At 39.1% G+C, this 23,040-nt stretch overlaps 1 protein-coding gene across 6 annotated transcripts in view; it reads right to left on the bottom strand.

The window, feature by feature from the left end:
• Positions 1-23,040, bottom strand: part of TXNRD1 (thioredoxin reductase 1) — a 59,658-nt gene that overhangs the window by 6,036 nt on the left and 30,582 nt on the right. For all 6 annotated transcript variants that reach the window (XM_073213756.1, XM_073213759.1, XM_073213760.1 and 3 more), the window contains 7 exons: positions 22,423-22,648; positions 19,966-20,058; positions 19,299-19,375; positions 17,259-17,415; positions 11,146-11,253; positions 10,146-10,241; positions 5,354-5,488 (listed from right to left, as the gene is read on the bottom strand). In XM_073213756.1, the coding sequence (XP_073069857.1) occupies positions 5,354-5,488; positions 10,146-10,241; positions 11,146-11,253; positions 17,259-17,415; positions 19,299-19,375; positions 19,966-20,058; positions 22,423-22,648 (892 nt within the window). The remainder of the gene's footprint in view (positions 1-5,353; positions 5,489-10,145; positions 10,242-11,145; positions 11,254-17,258; positions 17,416-19,298; positions 19,376-19,965; positions 20,059-22,422; positions 22,649-23,040) is intronic.

Here is a 23,040-nt window from a genome sequence, read left to right as displayed (position 1 = left end):
CAGAACTTGTAGATCTGGGTAGAAAACAAAAGCCACCAAAAGTGGAAGATTTTTCTTATACTGCAACATGCTTATGTTAGAGATGGGGAAACCAAACTGCCATTGCTGATTAGTCTAAATGAAAAAATGGACGGGTCAAATTTTACAAGATTTCATTGGCACAGAGCTGTCTTAAAATTCACAGTAAAACACATTTTTTAAAAAATGAGCACAAGGCTGCCTACTTCACGCTTTTCTGTCCCAACAAAAAGTACACTTACAAAAGGTCAAATGTTGCTGTAGGATTCACCTCCTATTCATACCCACCCACACCTCCAAGCCTGAGACCCCCTCACTCTGGACTGTGATCATGCTGATTATTAAAACAAAACTTTTGATGTTCAGCACTAAATTCATTTTAAGACATCTCAAAATCAGGTCTTTTCTAATGTTCTTTCCCTTGAGTATTATTTTTTCCCTACAAATAAACTTGATTAGTTGAAATTACTACTCCAAATGATGTGTAATCAGTTTCCTATTCAATTACTGCTGCTCAGATGCCCAGAATAAATTATCACCATACTATCTTCACACTGAATAATGCTAATGTATTACTGATGCTCCAGGCATCAAGACTCCCTCTCCTACTGACACCAACTGGCTTTTAGCCAAAACAATAGTCTCTCTTTTTACAGCAATTCTTCAACTGAGAAATCTGTCAGCTTCTCTAAGCAATCATTCCTCAGAGCCAAAGGTTGCTCAATTGCCCAGGTAATTTTATCAAATGGTACAGAAGACCTCATTCATTGATTCTTTCTACAAACCACCAGCAGCTGGCCAGGGAGCTGTGGCTACTTCTGAACACTTTAAATGGTGCTCAGGACCAGTTTCAAATTATTATTATTTCTAATCTGTCCAATGGACTGACTTTTGTGAAATTCAGTAAAAATGCATTAGGAAAATGAAATTTTGAAGACATGTACGATAAAACCCAATTTTTTATTATTAGATAAGAAATTGTCAAATGGCTCTTAAACTTTCTAAACCTTTCTTCGTTCCCATCCTTATCTCATATGCACTAGTAACACCGAGTGGCACCCTGTACGGCAGATGGCGGGACATGACAAACAATGGGTCCAAAAGCAAATCCAATCACTGTCCAAGCCAAAACACCCAGCCTCTGTCCCTAAAATCCCCTACCAATCAAATTCATTTTCCATCTCAATCAAGCAACTTTAAAAAAATTTCCATAGTCAGGGATTGAAACCCTTTGGTTTTTCAAAATCTAGTTTCTAAGCAGGTTGTTCATACCCAGGGGTAAAAGAAAACCACCTCCTCTCTTGCCTGAATGGGAGAAAATAATTGCAAATCATGTACCTGATAGGGGCTAATATCCAAAATATACAAATAACTCATAAAGCTCAACAGTAAAAATATACATATATACAATCTGATTAAAAATGGATAGAAGATCCAAAGAGACATTTTTCCAAAGATACACAGATAACAAGCACATACAGGAAAAGATGCTAAATATCACTAATGATCAGGGAAATATAAGTTAAAAGTACAGTAAGATTTTACCTCACACCTGTTAAAATGGCTATAATCAAAAAGTAAAGAAATATCAAGCCTCTGCGAGGCTGTGGAGGAAAGGGAGCCCTCAGGCACTGCTGGTGGGAACATAAACTGGGGCAGCCACTAGGGAAAACAGTATGGAGGGTTCTCAAAAAAATTAGAAACTGTAAGATCCCGGAATCTTTGGATAAATTTGGATATTTACCCGAACAATAACACTAATTTGAAAAGATATCCATAGCCCCATGTTCACTGCAGCATTATTCACAACAGCCAACTTGTACAAACAACCTAAGTGTCCATCAACAGATAAATGGTACAGAAATTGTATATGAGGAAGCTAGAAACAAAAAACCCCAAACACACCATGCTCACAGATACAGAGAGCAGTCTGGTGAATGTGGGGCATAGAAGAAACAGATGAACTGGTTTTTGTTTTTTGCTTTTTAGTTCAAAATAATCACCATAAGAGCTTTTTCAAAAGACACATCCCTTCCCACCTCACTTAAAAACACTGCAATAATGACATTTAGTCAAACCACATCTTCTAATAATGAAATGCCCTGGGGAAAACCAGCCAACAGATACAGTTACTGAGTATCTATGAAGTGCTGGGAACTCTCCTAGACACTTCCACACAGCATTGCTCATCAACCCTCTGAGTTAGGTATTACCTCTATTTCATATAATGTGGAAAATAAGCTTCTGAAAAGCTGGATAACACGGCCAGGTTCACCAAGAATTTGCTAAGTGAGATTACAACCCAGGTCTGTGTGTTTCCACTACGTTCATGCTGCCAAGAAATCACCTCCATTTTTTAGATTCTATGCCAAATATTGTAGAAAGGTGTGTGGAAGTGCATACTGCACAGCTTCGGGAGCCAGACTGCCTGCGTTTGAGCCCTGGTTCTGCCCCTTCCAAGCTGGGATCTGTGGGCAAGTTATTCAACCTCTCTGTCCTCAATGTCCTCATCTGTCAAATGCAGACTCCACTGCCACCTGCCCTGGGGGGTTCCTGTAAGGACTAGTTCACAGAGAGCAGAGAGCCTGACATGCACAGTAGGCCCTCATAAACCTCCACGTGCCTGTCAGTTACTCCCTCAAGCCTGCCCTTTCCACTACTGCTTCCTACTTAAAGCCCCAAATTTGAGTCATTCTCAGCTCTTCCCTCTTCCCATTCTGTTAGCAAGTATTACCAACTCTGTCTCCTATTTCTCTCTCAAATCTGTCAATGCCTCTTGATGTCCACTGTCACCAACCCAATTTACGCCACCACCTCTTCCCCTCTGCCTGTAGACAGGCCTCCTCTGGCCCCTCCTCCATAGTGCAGCCAGAGTGTTTCTCTCAACAAAGCTGATCACACCATTCCCCTGATTTAAACCTCTCAGCTGAATCCCAATGTCCCTGGCCTTGGTTTACAAAGTCATGACCTCCCCCATCTCCCTGTCCAGCATAACCTTTTATTTCCTACCTCTCTCCTAGCTCTTCCAAGTTACAGCAGTATTAAAGGCCTTACAAACCCCTGAATGAGCTGTGATCTCTTCCAGAGCCCTTTTATTTGGTGTTCCCTCTGACACCAACACACCCTCTCATCTTAGACAAGAACACCCTCAACATCCTGCCCCTGCTCCATATGCCACTTCATGTTCACCCTGACCCTGGATTGTAACTGGCCCTTCATGCATCTGCCTTTCTGCTCTTAATCACATCGTAGATACGCCTTGTCTCCAAGTGCCCAGCACAGTGCCACACACATAACCACACAATAAACGTCTTCATAGAGTTAGGCAACTTCCAACTTTTTCTCATTCATCAGCCACCTGATTGGAAGAGGAGACCTTTCAAAGCCCCATTTAAGCAATGGAACATTCGGCCTCTTGAGCTTCAGAGTCACAGCAGAACCAATAGATGGAGGAGCTCAGTGCAAATGCTTAAGAAGGTTCCCAAACATACGCCAGATATACCGATAGCAGGCCTCGGCTGACCACCCTGCACGCGGGGGCTCAGGAAGACCCCTGCCTGGTGACCACCTCTCTCCGCCCCGCGGGCAGTCATCCTGCCAGAGGCTGCCTGTTCACCACTGCCGGATCACAGCACGGCCAGGGGGTGGGAGGAGCCAAAGCAGCCCACTGAGAGCGGAATGCAGATAAAAAAATTAGACACTTGGAAATGCAAACTGGGAAGTCATTTATCTTTTCATCAGAGTTGAATTAGGTCCCCCAGAAAGGTATGTTCAAGTCCTAACCCCCCGTACCTGTTAATATGACCTTATTTGGAAACAGGGTCATTGCAGATGTTTCCAAGTTAAGACGAGGTCATGCTGGATCAGAGTGGACCCTGATCCAATGAGAATTCACACTATATGGGGGAAACTGGGCAGAGACACACAGGAGGTAAGGCCATGTGGAGGGAGAGGCAGAGCCTGGAGAGGTGAGGAGTGAGCGGAGGAGCAGCAGGGGCTGCCAGCAGCCGCCAGAGTTGGAGCAGCAGCAAGCGCTGCTTCTCTCGGGCCTGTGGAGGGAGCACGCCTTGCGGACACCTGGACTTCAGACTTCTAACCTCCACAACTACCCGAGAATAAATTTCTGTTGTTTTAAACCACCCGGTCTGTGGCACTTTTATTACAACAACCCTAGGAAACCCTACTCACTAAAAGTGTTTTTGGAAAAAAAAGAAGTTAATTGGTTCTTCGTTAGGCAGTCTGAGTCATCACACTGAATAAAAGATTATACTGTACATCCTTTAAGAGCTTTAAGCTAGACTCTTCAATTTTCCTGTTGTATTTTTTTAGAAGTGTAGTTTTCTTTCATAAAAACAGCAGTTTTCTATGAATAATGCCCTGGTTAATTAACCATGCTACTATTTCATGCTTCCATCCCAATCGGGTACATATTAATACAGGAGGACACAATCCCTAACCATAGAAAAGGCAACTGCAACATTTTCCCAGGTTCTAAAGCTGAAATTTAGTATGCTCAGCAAAGAGTTCAGCCATGCGAGGGCAATCATGAGCAGAGACCAACCAGTTAACAAGTTGCTGAATAAAATCTGACACAATTGTGTGTTTGTGTGTAAGCACAATGTACACTCTGGAAAGCACTAACTACAGAGGCCACATAATAGCTGTAATTTTCAACTCCATACCTCAGCTTATATAATAGACTTCTGCACAGCCTTTGCAAAGTTCTCCAGTGTAGACACATTTTTGGTTTATAATCTTTACAGTAAACATCACAATTCTCAAGTCTCAGGAGATCACAGACAAGTGGGAAGAAACACTGACACCAGAGGCCCATAGTGGCTAATTTCCAGTTCTACTATTTGCTTGACTTTTTAAAAGCATCACTTTCAAATCTCATCCTTTGATGACAAAAGCTAAAGAGGTAAGCAACATCATGTAACCTTGACATAGCTTCAGGATAACTAAGATTGAAGCTCTTTCTGCATATCAATGGTATCATTAACTAACTGCCATGAAAACTATTTAGGAGACATGACAGATAAACGATTTAAGGCACACACTATAGCCCACTGTCATCATTTTTACCATTTAAGAACATGACTGAGCTATCTAGTTCACACAGTTCACACCTGGAATGAAAAATATCTGAAGGGGGAAAACTCATTTCTAGAGACAAGACTTTCTGTTGAGGTATATTTTCAATCAATAAGCTGTAAAGAGGAAGAGCAGCAGCTCAAGTACATTGGAGAGACACGAGCTTCAGAGCCTGTGGCCTGCCACCTGTAAGCCAGGTGATGTGCACTTTCGCAGAGCAGAGCAGGTGTGGGCAACTCACCTCTGCGCAGACAGGGTGGATCCCGATGGTGCTGTCCAGCTGCTGCTTGGTCAGCCCACACTTGACTGCGGCCGCAAAGCCCTGTGTAACTTCCCCAGCATTTGGACCCAGCACGTGGAAGCCCACCACTCGTTCCTAGGATAGAAAATAAGGTAAAACCAATTACGTCCATTTTTTTCCTCAACAGCCTAGAATATGTCCCCAGTCTATTCTAAGAATTCCATTCAGAAATGGCCAAAGGCTTATATTAATGCTTGCCACTAAACGCTGTTTAAACTGAAGGTATCCCAACACAGGCCAATACGGAGTGTGGTGGTCCCATCAAGCAAGAAGGAACAGACAAAAACTGTCCTTGATGATAGTGAAGAAAGACAGTAAAAGCAAGAATGTCTGCAACTCTGTAAGCACCAGACTGTTCTGGAAAATGTTTTCAAAGGGCAGTTGTGTCCTCATCTTCTCTATTGTTTGTCTCAAAGCTCCAGATAAATTATGTGGTAGCTATAACATTTAAAAGCAGACATTTAAATTACAAAACCATTTTAACCAAGAAATTGGGGATACACAGCAAATGAGACTTAAGACCCTTCCAATCTAAAACATTTTTGAAAGCACACACACACAAAAATGTTAGCAACTTGGAAGTATCTGTGTAGAAATTATTTTGGCTAAATTCTAAGTCCCTAACTCAGGCTACCTCTGCCAAGAGCAGAGAAATTGGATGCATTCTACTGCTAAGACTTTCAGAGCCAGCTCTGCTAGACTTATCCAGCTGGGTCTCCTTGTAACAGATGAGACAACTCAAACTGTGGGATGCAGAACCCTTTCTAGGGTTCAACTACTTCCTGGGATTCTGGTCACTTGTGGAAAGCAATCAGGAAAGTCATTCTGTTGCCAAAGTACTGTAACCTGTTCCACATTGGCCTCTTCCATATTCACTCTGACTATCACAGGGTTAGCATATGGGTAAATAAAGCACAAAATATGCCAGCACTTATAATCTACCAGATGAACCTATATAATACGGATATATCTCCAAAAAATGATATCGAAAAAAAAAAAATCATGGGTGTCTACTTAGCTCAGGATTCCACTCTTCATTAAACCACAATGTACGATGTCTATGGCTACATCATAGGTCACAAACACAAGGACCTCAACAGGTAAGATGCTCTAAGTTCTGAGGCAGGGAAGGACAAGGAGTATAGGATCAAGAAGCAATAAAAGACTACACAGGCCTGGCTGCAGCTCATAATATGGGCCCCACTCTGCCTGGGCCTGAATCCAGCTCAGCCATTATCTAGAAGGTGATCTGGCACGATTACTTAACTCGCATGGACTTCAGTTTCCTCATCAGTGAAACGGGGATAACAATAGCACACACCTCAGAGAGGATTAAACATGGCTGTGTGAGAGGAGAGACAGAAGCTTCCTCCTAAAACTGGATACAATTAGAAAATATAGTTGGCGCAACTAATCCTGAGAGAGCAACAGGAAAGAGGATGGTGCCAGAGTGCATACACCTGGAGAAAAGAGCAGACCTCACCAAACAGGGTAATGTACCACAGCTGTGGCTCCGCGGGACCCAAGACCTTCCCCCACCCCAGCTCACAGGTGGGAGGAAGAGAAACTGAGCAGGGAGGGAGTGGAAGGCTTGGGACTGCGGAACACCTAGCCCCAGAGATCTGCACTGGGAGCACAAACCTACATTGCATGGTGCTTTCATCATACTCTTCTGATTACGGAGTTGGAAAGCTGGGACAGGCAGAGTTCCTGGGGAGACTGGGATTCTGGTCACTTGTGGAAAGCAGGGATCCATATCCAGCTGCTCTGGGACAAAAGCTTATATCTGTGTGCTTGGCCCACTGGTTCAGGTAGTGGAAACAGGCACAGCAGCCGGAAAGCAGAGAACAGCTCTTTCCTCCCACCAGGCACCAATACCGCTCCCTTGCCACCCCCCGGATACTGCTTCAGGGGCTGAGCAGCTCCAGAATAGAGCTTTTGGACACTAGAGGGCACCATACACAAATATGAAATGCCAAAGAAACCTGGTCCAGAGTAAAATTATTAATACAACTCCTGAGAAAGATTTAAATGATATGGACCTTGTGACTCTTCCTGAAAGGGAGTTCAAAATAAAAATCATCAACATGCTAATGGAGGTATGGAAAGACATCTAAGAACTCAGGAATGAATTCAGGTCAGAGTCCAATCATTGAAGAGCACAATGGAGGGTATTAAAAGCAGGTTGGATACGGTGCAGGAGACGATAAATGAAATAGAAACTAGAGAAGAGGAATACAAAGAAGCTGAGGTACAGAGAGAAAAAAGGATCTCTAAGAATGAATGAATATTGAGAGAACTGTGTGACCAATCCAAAAGAAACAATATTCGCATTATAGGGATACTAGAAGAAAGGAGAGAGAAAGGGATAGAAAGTGTCTTTGAGGAGGTAGTTGCTGAAAACTTCCCCAATCTGGGGAAGGAGATAGTCTCTCAGGCCATGGAGATCCACAGATCTCCCAACACAAGGGACCCAAGGAAGACAACACCAAGACACATAGTAATTAAAATGGAAAAGATCAAGGATAAGAACAGACAGTTAAAAGCAGTCAGAGACAGAAATAAGATCACATACATACAAAGGAAAGCCCATCAGGCTAACATCAGACTTCTCAGCAGAAAACTTACAGGCCAGAAGGGAGTGGCATGATGTGTTTAATGCCATGAAGCAGAAGGGCCTGGAACCAAGACTACTTTATCTGGCAAGATTATCATTTAAATTTGAAGGAGGGATTAAACAATTTCCAGATAAGCAAAAGCTGAGACAATTTACTTCCCACAAACCATCTCTACAGTGTATTTTGGAGGGACTGCTATAGATGGAAGTGTTCCTAAGGATGAAGAGCTGTCACCAGACGAAATAAAACCACAGTAAAGAAAGAAGAACAGCTAATTACTAAGCAAATGCAAAATTAAATTAACTATCCCCAAAGTCAATCAAGGGATAAACAATAGCACATACCTCATAGGGCTTTGGTAAGGATTAACTAAGTTAATACATGTGGACCACCAAATAGTGCCTGGGACGCAGTTAAGTGCTCAGTAAATACAAGCTAGGACCAACTTCCTCTGTGACGGTTTCTCACTTCCAAGAGAAAACCTCTGAAGCCAACAGAGCAAAATGTTAACATTCATTGAATCTAGATGGCGGGTATTTTCTCTACCTTTCTGTAAGTTTTAAGTATTTCATGTACAAAAAAGAACAGCATACAAAAAGAGTGAAAGCCTAGAAGACAACAGACACTGGAAAGACCAAGCACATTTAGACACTGTGCAGGGGCTGACTCAAAATGAATAAAGCATGCTCCAAGGATGGTCAAGTTCTGGAAGCATGCTTTGGTATGAGATTGCTCATGTGGAAGAGCCATGATGACAAGTACTCGTCTTTTCTAATACCGTCCTTGTCTATGAAAATAATTGAAAACAATTATCACCCTACTTATGACCTCAACTAATTAAGATGGGTGTATTGGTAGTGAAAATTTTCATATTATGTTTTTAAAATGCCATTTGAACAAATGACACAGCAGTGCAAAGACAAGACCATTTATATACAGCTAAAACAGACTGGCATGCTCTGAAGGAAACTTGAGATTCCCTTGATGCTATGTACAACTCAAGTATCTCTTGCCAGAAGCAATACCCAAAAGCTAATGAGAACAACACCTGAGGGTTTCTCCTACTGAGTACAGAATGGTATCTAATGTCTACTCATACAAATAAACTTCTAATGAAACACAGTTAAGTAGAAAAAACACTACACAAACTTGTTCTTTATGTCAGCTATACAGCTTCCTATGGGTTACCTTAGTATATTCAGGTATTAAATGTATTTACCTTTTTTGTAGAAGGTACAGGTTTTCCTAGAATCCTGGGTTCTACAAAAAGCAACTTATAACTGCGCTAACATCTAGAGTAGTAGTTTCTGAACAGGACACATGGCTTAATTATATTCAAATCCCAAGATAAGAAATTATGACTTGATTAGGTTTATGACACATGAATTCTTTAGCACTGTTTACATTTTTACTGAGGACATACTTTTTAAGATGAGGTCCCAACTAAGTTAAAAATATCAGTTCCATAAGATTTAATTCACAAGTATGTGTATGTACACATGTATGTCCTTGGCTACAATATAAATGGGAGCAGCAGTGAGAGAAGTTTAAAAACCACTGACTGACACCATCACTCTGAGGGATGGAAACGAGCTGTTAGGGCAAGGAGTTTGCCCACACGCCTTCAGTTACCAGTTGTTACATGCAGGCAGCAGGCAGTACACCCTTAAATCAGAACCCAATTAAGAGCCCTTCCCATTACACCTTTCTTAGTGCCAGCTACTTAGGATATAAACTTGCATTACTCCTGCTCTTTTATATTTTGTCAGTATTTCTAGGCAGCTGATGACTTCATTGCTCCCTTGTAAACACACACACACACACACACACACACACACACACACACACACACACAGAGTCCTCAAGTTGTCCCACTGTTTTTTTCACTTAGCAAGTTTTGACAGCCTGCCTGCTATGGGCAGGGCCCTGTGCAGGTGAAACAGAAAGATCCTGCATTGTCACCAGGGTCCTGGCCATTGAGTAATATCTACACAGCTAGAGAGATTGATAGGTAAAATACTAAAGCAATGCAGTGTGAATCGTGATCAAAATAGAGCTACACATTCAAAACAAAGTGAAATTATTAGACAGGATTAAATGAGAACTGCACTTACATTGTCTTTGATATTACAGACTATTTTTGCATAACATTTGTTGTTATCTCTTGATGGAATTGCCCATTCCAGCGGCCAGAAGTAACTATGGTAAATCTGAGAAGACATAAGCACAATTTAGACTCATTATCCTAAGAAGTGTTTTGTTAAACAGTAGGTATGATGTTAGACAGTGGAGGATCTTGGTTAATTAGACTTTCGTTAAACAACAAACTTTATGGAATAAATAGGAATTTGGTCAGAAGGCAAATGATTTTGAACTCCTGTTGTCAGGCCCTTTTGCTATAAGTGCCCACCTTAATTACATCACAACCTCAAGAGTATACAACTTAAGTAGTAATAACAACAAAGAGCAAGCAAATGAGAGAAAGAAGCCAGGTAATCACTTATCGTCTTGCATTTAAAAAAAAGAGAAAAGAACCCAATACTATCTTGTATAAGATTGACAGCTTTGGGCAAGAAATAAGTAAGGTGCCAGGGACAATTATAGCAATTATCTAGTTCTCTGGCTTAGTGCTTCCTCCTCGGCATTACCCACCAAAGTACTGAAGGAGAGGAGGAGAGGGGGAGGGAAGAAGGAAGGGGCAGGTGGAGGGCCGCACAGGCTCTTTACAGATATTTCATAAATTTAAGTCTGGAGATCAAGGGATTTTTTTTTTCTTCTTCAACCACTAGCCTCAATTCAAAACATATATGGCTGACTATCTTTTAAAAACATTGATTATGCAGACATTATAATAAGTGTTCTTTGATACTGTGATACAGTGTCAATTTTTAAAACAATCTGGCATTTAATTACTTTCAAATGATTCAGGGAAAAAAACAGATACATACAGTGAATATGAAAAGTATAAAACAAGTGAGTAAATGTTAATATGTGAATCTGCATAATGAGCATATGAAGTTCTTTGTACTATTTTTCAACTTTTCTGTATGATTGATATTACTTTAAATTTTGAAAAACTAGTAGTAACGAACCATAGTGAAAGGTATAACTTACTTCAATATTTTCTTCCCCGAATTTCTCCACAGCTTTCTCTTCAGAAAGACCACAAGAACCGTATTCCAAAGGAGTAAACACAGTTGTTGGAACATTTTCATAGTCACACTGTTTAGTGGAGGAGAAGAGTTATGACATGAGAAATCGTTAATTCAAAAAAGAGTATACTTCAAAGAGGTGCAAAAAGAAATTAGGAGAGGGAAAGCAGACCAATAAATATCCAGTGAAAGTATGGGAAATCACAATTCCAGACATAAACCCACTACACTGAGAACCATTAAGTTACATAATACATCTGGAGGGACTGGTCATGGAATGATTCATGTGGCTTCTCCATCCATTGACCAACCGCTGTTAACAAGGAGGACACACTTTCCCTTTTAATGAAGCAGCCACAAACAGTACTATTGTACCCAATGTCAAGAGGTTACACAAATGAACAGATTTCTTGGATAATCAATCAGGTAATACAAATTAGAGCCATAAAAACTTTTTGTATTTTTTGGCCCTATCACCCACTTCTAGAAACCTACAATAATAATATTTAGAAAAAGCTACAGGCATTAACTGGCATTGCTGAAGTACTCATCAATAGTAGCAATATATTGGAGTGGCTTTACAATGCGAAGAAGTGGGTCTACAGTACTTACTCTCAGTGTAATATTTTGCAGTCACTAAAATGGTAATGAAGACCAAAAACAAAAAATTAAAAAAAAAAAAGTTCATGGCGGTATTTCCAAAGCATTTTTTAGGTTAAAGGTGTAGATGACAAAAGGGTTCTCAAGTCAACCAAGTTTGTAAAATACTACGTTAAGCAAATAAACAGGTACCTCTACCCCAAGTTTCTCAGAACCTTTAATCCACTGATCAGAACTGTGAAAAATGTATTATGTTAAGTATGTTTATAAATGCAATTTAGCAAAAACCTACTGGTCACATTTGTACACAAAGGTCAGCTTAAGTAACATCCTGTACTTAAAAGTCAATTATCTTTAAAACAGCTGGTGAAATCTTTAAAGGTGTCTCCCTTCATATAATCCTTTTTATCAAAAAAGAACATAAACCCTTGGAATTCTGATTCAAAAGAAAAGACAGACATGCACTTATGGACATCTGGCCTATCGGGGATTTAGCTTCCTGTTTTCAACAACTTTAGACAAATCTGAGGCGACACTTTCTAGACATTGGACAAACAGGCAGTGCAGGACCGCGATCCCTGGGAAGGAAATGAATGAGGGGAGCCCATTTACTGCCCAGAGAAGTTTCTCCAGGACTCAGCACAACAAGGGGAACCTCAGAGTGCAGCGGTCTTTCTGAGTTATGGAGACAGAGGTCACAGTTCAGGGAAGCCAAGGTGGCTCGAAGCTGTGGGGAGGGCAGAAGGCCAGAGAGGATGGAGCTGCACAAAGAGGATTCCTGGGATTTGGATGGAATACGGATCTGTAACGTGTCAGAAGGAAGTACTCAAGGGTTAGGAAAGTACCACTGGAGAGCAGGAGGTCCCAAAACAATCAGAGCTCTTTCAGGGCCGGAAATGGTTTCTGTTCCCGCAAACCAGAGCACAAAGAATTCATACTGTAAGAGGAGTGGGGAGAAGACCTCCAAGGGCATCGATTTAGTAGTGGAACTCAAGCGGCCCCAAACTAAAGGCTGCTATCCACAGACCTTAAGAAGCATAAAAGCAAGTTAAAAAAAGGTAAAACTAATTCCATGTTACTTAACGAGCTGCCAGAACAAAGTCCAGCACTTAAAGGAATTCAACAAAACCCAGCATCCAGCACCGTAAAAACATCCAGAAGTAACAAGACATGCAGAGGAGCAAGGACATGTGAACCAAAACCAAGAAAAAAATCAATCAACAGACATTGAAAAAGAGAGGATGGAATTAGCAGAGGACATTAAAGGACTTTTATTAATACATTCTGTATATTCAAGAAAGTAGTGGAAAATGTGAATCTGCTGAGGAGAGAAAGGGAAAATATATTTTAAATAAATAAAGCTTATAGAGATGAAAAAAACTATTTGAAGTGTAAACTACACAGAATGGGATTACTAGCCCAAGATAATGCAGAAGAAAAGATTAGTGATCTTGAAGACACTGCAACAGGCTAAAAAAACAGGACAGAAACAGGTTCAAAGGTTCAAAACTATGAACAGAGCATCAGAGACCCATACCGATACGCAGTAATTGGAGGCTGAGGGGGAAAAAACAAAATAAAAACAGAAAAAAACAACTGGAAAATTTAGCTGGAAAATTTCCAAACCTGATGAAAAATATAAAGAGGAAATCCAAGAATCTTGACAAACCACAAGCAAAATAATTATAAAGAAAAGCGTGCCAAGGTATGCAATAATCAAGTAGCTCATAAAACAGTAATAAAAATATTGAGCAACAAAAATACAAATGATAGCATGTTTCTCTTCAGAATCTATGCAACCACAAGACAATGGGAAAATTATTAAAATAGTAAAAGAAACATGGTAAATCTAGCACTCTATATTCAGCAAAAATATCTTCCAAAAAATGAAGGCAAAATAAATTTTTTTAAAAAGAAAATTCTAAAGAATTCAGCACGAACAGACATGCACTAAAAAACTGTTAAAGGAAGTTCTTCAGGTAGAAAATGGTGTATCAGATAAAAATCTGGATCCACAACAGAGGTGAGGCTCAGAACCTCACCCCCCCTGCTTTGAGAGAAATCTTCTGCATCCGTGGATGTTTTGTTGTCCTTGTCTAGCTTGGATTAATACTTAGTCCATAGGCACACACCTGATCATCTACATTTGCCCTCTTACAGCACTAAACTATGTTTTCTACCTTTATCTTGCATCTACCTACCACTTTAGCATTTTATTAAAAATAAAAATAATAATAATAATAAAGGGAGAAATGTGGGATCAACATATAAATCAAGTACAAAAATCAAAAGAATATTCATATTTGACCTGATTGTTTATAGGTCATAATGCGTGATCAAAACTGAAAGTTTCTGTGATGAATGCCCTTGCACTGTTCACCATGTAAGAATTTATTCACTAGGTAAGAATTTATTCACTAGGTAAGAATTCGTTCACCATGTAAGAACTTGTTCGTTATGCTTCAGAAGATTGGAGACTGACGAGAATTAGGCTTGAGATGGATTAATGATTGTACATTGAGCACTGACCCCCCCATACTGAATTTTATTGTTGTTAACAACCATTTGATCAATAAATATGAGAGATGCCCTCTCAAAAAAAAAAAAAAAAAAATCTGGATCCAAATAAGAGACATGTTTCTCCTGGATCCCAAAATTATTTCTAATCATCTTACATAAACTACTGTGGCCAACCTGAGATTTTCTTTAGAGAAACTACTGTGAAATATTCAACAGTTTACTTCACGAACTTTTAGACTACAACCCTTCTTAAGTTAAAGATAGGTGGTGTTCTGTGGTTTCTCGTTTCCACATATTTTTTATATTTACTATAAAATCGAGTTAACTTATAAAGTACAACTTTATATAATAGTAAAGATGCTAGTGTTTTACTATTTGTAAAAATGAAAGTATTTCAAGTGTTTGAGACTAATTCTAAAGAGATCCAAGAGACGATAACCAGTCATTCTGATAAGTCCATCATACTGTGCTTTACAGATATGTGTATCTTTATCATTTTGATTTTTGATTTTTAAAGAGCTTAGTAGAATGTCCATCATCTACAGGCTGACTCAGATTTATGTTCTCTATCAGTTCGGTTCTCTATTAGTTTTTGAGATGGTAAAAGCTTTTTTTTTCATTTTTTCATTTATGCTCCCCAAATAATGGGATAGTTTATTTAGCAGCAAATATTTTTAGTAGCTTTGAAAATGGCATTCATCATTATTAAGTGTTAAAAAGGTTTAATTCAATTTTTCCAATATATTTTCCACTTCACTTTATTTAGGAAAATATTAAGTTACAGAGGCTGTGCAAGCTGCTGCATTCATTCAAGTTTTGAGACATCTTTTCTATCCTCATCACCTATTCTTTCATAATCTAAACTTCCCAAATCTTCCTTCTTTCTTGGGCAATAAATTGTCACGGTTATGAGAGCAATATCTACAATAAGACCTGGACTTAATTCAGGCCTGGGCTGCCTTCTAGCACTATAACCTGTAACAGTTACCTAAGTTTCCTGTAGTATGTCATCATTCTCCACAGCAGTCATAAGGCTGAACGAGACAATGCACATGAAACAATGTACCAGGCATGCCAGAAGCACCCAAACATAGCTGCTCTTGGTCTCCTTTCCTACAAACACTCTTGTGACTCAGTGACGAATACGTATCAATTTTGAAGGATGGGACAACCTCCCATGACTCAATTTGGGTTCTCTTATAATCCCCTAACAGGTTTAATTTAGCCAGGTGCTTATGTTAAGCTGGGTTTTTCAGCAGAGAGTTGCTCCTCTCGAAGTAAACAAGGAAGGTAGGCATGGATCCTCCCACCTTCTGAGGTATGTGAGAATGTTCTTATTAGTGCATGTTGGGCAAAATTAAAGGGATTATGTGGTTGTTTTTGAAAAAGCTTGTGTAATTTCCACAAATACATTTAACCTAGATATCTACTGACATTTCAGCTTTATTTGCTATACTGAAGGGCAGACCAGTGAGATTTCAAACTCAGCACCGGTTTACTTCCCTGTTCTGTAAAACACCTGTCATAGTAGTTAAACTAAAAATAAGGAAAACAACAAAAACATCCTTTAATTTCAACTTACATTAAATTTTGATGCTAATTACAGCTTAAGGCACTTTAAGAATTTATTTTACCTGGCAGATGCCAGAATATAGCACTATACCCACACATGAGAGATCATATGCAAAATAAGTGGGAAGATACATTAAACCTTTTTTAAGGAATTTTGTGCTACAATGACTACAAATTTATTAGGAGTAAATTTTTGCATGTTTGCCCTTTGGTTATTTTTGATATATAAAAATATCTCTTTCCATTTTAGAAGAACACAAAGATATAAAGTCACAAACAAATTTAATGCCTTTCAAGGTATATTTCTATATACCCATTCCTGGTTTATCAGATACTCAATTTCAACAATGAATACAAGACTTAACTCAAATAGTGAGATGAATCGACGGCTATTCCCTGGATGATCAGACCATCTAGGATTCTAAATCCTATTTTTTACCCTCAATCCTACTAATTTCAAAACAGAAGATTTTATTACATTACTATCTAAACTAACCCCAAGTACATTTAAAACGGCTGTCACAAATTTTAGCCATAGCATTCTTTGAAGTTCCCATTGCTATAACTAACCTAGATCAACCAATGATGATCTATACCCAGACAATGGGTAATGACTAAGTCCTTTGCAATCAATGTTTCTAGAGTCCTTTTAAAGACATAATTGGAATGTTGATAATGGGGAAGGCTATGCACATGTAGGGGCATCTGCTATATGGGAAGTCTCTGTACTTCCCTCTCAATTCTGTAGTGATCCTAAAACTGCTCTACAAAAATAATCTTGAAAAAAAAAAAAGCATATTTTTTCTTGCCATCTAGTCCATGAGGCATACCTGAGGGTTTCAATTTCCTACACGTACTTAAAAAAATCATTTTAAGACATATTAATATAACATATTCAAAAACATTCTAAGAACAGAAAGTCTAGTTTTAGAAAGGCCATGGTAGTAAAACCTGAATGCTGGCTTAAGCATCTCTGCACACTGACATTACTACCTAGAACCCCAATACTTTCATAGGCCAGACAGTGCCATAAAAAGATTTAGAAAATTAAACTCGTAATAATGAAATTGATATAAAGTGCAGTTATTATGAGTATATAGCATAATAGTGCTAAAACTTGATTCATCAAGCTCATTTTATTCTTAGTGTGATGATCCCAAGACTGATAATTCCTAAGAAAGTCACAAAGGTACAGTAGCCTTAACTGTATTCCAAATACAGTTTGGAATACAGTTAACGTTAAGCACACCTACGATGCTATCACCGGAAGAGCTAAACCACACAAGGCCTGGAAAACCTTACAGCTACCCCGGGGAATAGAGATCTGGGAGTCTTCTTAAAAACAGAAGCTTGGTGGCAGTGGGTGACAGCCACAACACTCACCTTGACAGTGGAGCCGGCATACAGCCTCTGAGCCAGCAATCTTCCTGCCTGGATTGCTACTGGGGTGAGCTCCAGCTTCCCCTCCAATATATCACCAATGGCGTAGATATATGGCACATTGGTCTGCTCTTCATCTGTGACAGGTATTTTTCCAGTCCTGAAAATTCAACCCGTTAAAAATCATCAGCGATTACAACCATTAATTAAATAGAAGAAAATCCCCTTTCTATCAAAGAAGCCCAAAATTCTGACTCCAGGTGATAGCAATATTCTAACATATTAAACAAAACAAAAAAAACTTAAGAGAAAACGCTGGCTGCTATTTTGAAATTAAAGGAATAAGAAAACCCTAGAATGGGAAAACTGGAACACAGTTAAGACTAAGGATTCTAAATTGTAATAACCAGGTCTGCTAGTTATTGTGATCTTGGGAGAACTATTAACATCCTCTAAGTTGGAATAATGATAATGGGAATATAATTAAGATGAAAAAGAATTCCATCATCTACCTCAGGGGCTGTGAGGACTGAGTGAGAATGCATATACAACATTTAGCACAACGGCTATGAGCCCACGGCTCACAGTAAGTACAGAATAAATACTAACTATTAACATTATACGAAATCTAAACCTTAGACCCACTGGCAACAGACTATCAGGTTACTAAGATAACGGAACAGTGACCTCCTCAACTCCTTTGTCTCTGCACCCCAATGAAAAATGAACAAAGCAAAAATCTTCACACTCTAATTAGGAAATCTCTTCTCCAGAATATACGTTATTCCTAGAAGGGGAAAAAACTGTATTTTCCAAGGCAGCCAGTAATCAGATGCCACAGAGACTCAGTTATCTGTGAAGTGCTATAGTCCAAAGAATCTTGACTTTTAAAACCCTTGAAAACATAAAGATTTCATACCTGTAGCTGTTGTGAGAAATGCAGTGACCACTCTAGTGATCCTAATATTAGGTAGCTCTAAGTATGATTAAATCTGCATATTTAATGAAGCTCAGAGCACATACCTGCAATTAACTATGGGGCTGGACTCTTTTTCCTGTACCAATAATATATTAAAAAAACAAAATGCAAGTCAGTGTACCTCTCATTTAGATTTTGAAATGGAAAACAACAAGATAAACAAGAAATAGTAATGTGAGTGACACCGTACCTAGTTTTCTAAGCTTAAAAAGGCAACTCTCTTTCAACCAATATTGCCTCTCTCTCACTTACCAACTTTACATTTCCCTGTATGGCCCCGGAAGATGACTGGTTAGCCAGAGACGGGTAAGATTCCTCAAGGGAGGAACAACCTAAGACAGGCACAGTCGCAGGGGGGCCATCAGGTGAGAAATTGGGGATCAACAGAGGTGAGGCTTAGAACCTCACCCCCCACTGTTTTAAGAGAAATCTTCTGCATCCGTGGATGTTTTATTGCCCTTGTCTAGCTTGGATTAACACTTACTCTACAGGCACACACCTGATCATCTACATTTGCTGTCTCACAGCACTAACCTATGTTTTCTACTTTTATCTTGATCTACCTACCACTTCAGCATTTTATTAATAATAATAATAATAATAATAATAAGGGAGAAATGTGGGATTCACATATAAATCAAGTATAAAAATCAAATGAATATTCATATTTGACCTGATTGTTTATAGTTCATAATGTATAATCAAAACTGAAAGTTTCTGTGATGACTGCCCTTGTACTGTTCACCATGTAAAAACTTATTCACTATGTAAGAACTTGTGCACCATGTAAGAACTTGTTCGTTATGCTTCAGAAGATTGGAGACTGATGAGAATTAGGCTTGGGGTAGATTAATGATTGTACATTGAGCACTGAGTCCCCTATACAGAATTTTATTGTTGTTAACAACCATTTGATCAATAAATATGAGAGATGCCCTCTCAAAAAAAAAAAAAAAGGGAACTCTCCAATTATGGTAAAAATTTAGTTTAAAAATCTGTAACTCCACTATTAATATTATAAATAAGTGAAACAGTATTCAGTAAGACACAAACTTTTTTCTTACTTTTCATTTATCTTTACCCCCACAGTTTCCAAACCAATTTTTCTTGTGCAAGCATCTCTTCCTATTGCCAGCAACACCTGAAAAATTAATTAGTGACTATTAACAAAAGGGCTCTGTGGAAGTTGCTTAATCATAATTTTCTCTGCTTATTAAGCCAAGCTGATTTCATTTTCCAGACCTGGGAAGAAATATTTCATTTAGAAAACAATGCAAGAGTTTAAAAAATGAAAATCTCAAACAAATAAAAAAAAGGCCTTTGATCATGACATAGCAGAAATCATTATCCATTTCTTGTTAAGAAAAAGGGAGCTAACAATTCTTTAATGATAAATGAAGCCAAGTTTAGAGACAAGACAGCAGAGCCTATGACTGAATTGTAATCTTTTTTAAAACTGTGGGCTAGGGAGATAAAAGGAATGAACATAGGAGAGAGAAATTCTAGCTCATTTAAAAATTCAGATGCCTTTTTACAGCCATTTGACAAGTAGCATTTTAAGTTATAATGGAGAAAATTTAAAGCGATACCTATAAACAAAACAAATTATAATATCACAAGTAATAAAGATGTTTTAGGTTGAGAAGAGAATCAAGGGTTTGGACATAGCAATTAGCCAGGAAGCACATTATATGCTTTGTAATTAAGTACTGACTTGAGCCCATTCCTTACCGTATTATACTCTCCTTCGATGGTTTCGCCACTGCTGGTGGACTGCGCTACCACCCTCAGTCGGCCGGGTGTCCCTGCTTCAATTTGTTCAACCTATAAAAGTTGATAAAATTTTTACTCCATAATAAAGACATGTATCAAGGTACGTAAGTGGGTTCTTCCCCCTTCTATCTGATTAACTCCAAGTTAAAAACACAAAATCCAGCTTGAAAGCTTTCCATGTCCCATCTCTCTCCCTTCACATCATTAGGATATGTGATTTTTCTGTTTCTCCCCTTCCTTCTTACTGCTTCCTTATTGCAAGAGGGGCTCTCCTTCAAAGCGCTCTCAAACAGTAACATTCAGAGAGAAAAGCGGCAAAGGAAAAGTCAGAGAAAGCATACCACAATCCCTAAAATCAGACCAGTGACTTGTTGCTTTCTCCACTTGTTAAGGATGTGCGGAGGAACAAGCAAGCCCTGGTGCCTGTGGCATGACAAATGAGACCAAACATACTAGCCTACTACATACAGATGTCAAGGAAACCCTACAGACTGGGTAACAATGTCTAAAACACGCTATAACCTGGAGGCTTCTGCAAGTTTGTAGTTGACCTCTGATGTCTCTGAGTGACAGTCAAGTCATGGGTCTCTGTAAAATACATATTAGGAGAAACCCATAAAATCACCTGTAAATTTCTACTCTTTCTTTAAAATACAACCACTCTGTATGAGAAAACCGTCAAGGGCCATTTTATTTTCAACATCAGTAAACGGTAAAGATTTCCTTCTTAAATTCCTTTCCTTTCTTAGATAGTCATGCTCCTTTGAACATACAGAAATACCTTTCCTATTTAATTTAAAACGTTCTAATCGCTGGAGAAAAACTGAATTGGTCCATGGCTTCAATTTGCTTAAAAATGTTAAGGGCCTTATCCTAACCTCTAATTCCTTCCTGCCTTACGCCCTATTGAGTTTTAGTTAGGCCTTCTCTGTTATCTAGAACGATTTCTGCATTTAGAACGATTTTATCCCCCACAGTCTCTCTGCACAAACTACGTCCACAACTCATTCTCTCCTTCCTCTCCACAGAAGGCTTCTCCACCTGGTCACTTTATAAACAGCAAGTGTTCACTGCTGGCCTATGGGAATCAGCTGCCGGGGGAACCAAAGTGAAATGCATGTACACAAAGGTTTCTTTCACTAGGGGTAGTTCGCTAGGTTCTCAAAGGGACCCACACCCCCAAGACGTTTAGGTATTATAAAGGGAGACGTCACTCTTCTCTCAGTACAGCATATACACACAGCTGTTGTCATCTAATAATAGTCCAATGCAAATACAGCACATAGACCTCTACTACCCCCAAAATAAGCCCTTTCTTTCTGTAACACTGCTTGGTGTCGTGTAGTCAGCAGGAGAACTACACTCTGGCCTCCCTGATAAGGATTATCTTATTTTGTTAACATGGGCTGGCCTTCTTTGCTCATCTAATCTTTGCTCAACTAATCTAGTCAAGTACTAATAATAATGTCTAGGAAATTTGCTACTTAATCCTCACATTATATAAGGTAGATTGATTTTATTTAGACATTCTCTATGCCAGGTACTGTTCTAACAACTTTCTATTAGCTAATGCAATCTTCACAAGAATTCTGAGAGGTGCTGCTATCATCCTAAATTTACAGAAGAAACTGAAGCTTGGGTAGGTTAAGTAAATCTGCCAAAGTCATAAAGCAAGATCCTGGCATGACAGCCTTGGACCCACGTCATTCTGATCTTAGCACTCATGCTCTATCAACATTAAGAGACTCATGATCATGCAGAGTCCCTAAATTAAGCCACTGAGCAATTTTTAAAATGCCAGCTAACTTTCCTTAACTTTCACAAAATAATCCCAACTTTAGCCACACAACAGGAAACTCTCTCTTAGCCTGAGATCCACAAAGTAGTCGATTTTGTCACTGTTATGTAACAAAACATTTGTGACCATGTTTAACAAGTCCCAACATAACTTGGCACATTATTTGGCCTTTTCAGAAGATGAGATGAGCAAAAAAGGCCAGCCCATGTTAACAAAATCAGATAATCCTTGTCAGGGAAGCCAGAGTGTAGTTCCTCTGCTGACTACAAAATACCAAGCAGTGTTACAGAAAAAAGAATTAAATCAGCCCAGTCTTGAACTCTTATTTAAATCACATAGGTACAACAGACCAAAGATTAATAAAGGAATGCATAACGGGAAACATTAAGCAGAAGGGAACCAAAGGTAAGAAAAATGAGAAAGGAATGAAGAAATTATTAAGATGCAAATAAGAACAAAAGCTGTTTAGGTGGTGTGCAGGGACAAGTTTCCATGCCAACAGCAGACACAGTTGAGGATTTAAAGCACTTCTATTAGTGATAATGCTTCTGTCACCCACCCCAAACCCTTCTTCTGCCTTTGAGTATAATCAACAGACCTACAGGCAACCCACTTACTTTTATTGGTACAAATTCCTTTATAAACTTGACCCCATGCTCTTCCATATGTTCTCCAATTTTGTTGGCCATGTCCTGGTCAAATCCTCTAAGGAGAATGGACCGCACCATAACAGTGACATCTAAACCAATGCCAGCAAGAAATCCAGCACATTCCAAAGCAACATACGATGCTCCAACCACCAGGGTCTTACCCGGGCAGTAAGGTAGGGAAAAAAGATCATCACTGAAAAGAAATTAAAAAGGAAGAAAACAGAAATAGGAAAATGGTTATATGTGAATAACGAACAAATCTAAGTAAACATTTTTACTTTCTTAAGAACAAGACACTTTGAAGATTAAAAACATCAATTAGCTACACATATACTACATGATAAGTTTTTATAAGGTCTTAGACACACTCCCCTTCTTGCCACTCAGTCGCTTTGGGAGTAATTCAAGCTACCTGTGGCCAAGCACAGCAAACCTTGTATGTAAACTTCTGACTTTAGTCTGCCTCATGGTCAAATAAAATGATTCTTAACTGTTTGGAATAGTTCTCCACTAATGTGTTTAATATCATCCATCTGCAAACCCAGATCCCACCCTCACTCCACCACTAAGCTCTCTCCGAGGTGG

This window comes from Manis javanica, chromosome 10, assembly GCF_040802235.1.
Source record: "Manis javanica isolate MJ-LG chromosome 10, MJ_LKY, whole genome shotgun sequence".
Lineage (NCBI taxonomy): Eukaryota > Metazoa > Chordata > Mammalia > Pholidota > Manidae > Manis > Manis javanica.
Note: the sequence above shows the minus strand (reverse complement) of the source record. Positions and strands in the feature narration are given on the sequence as shown.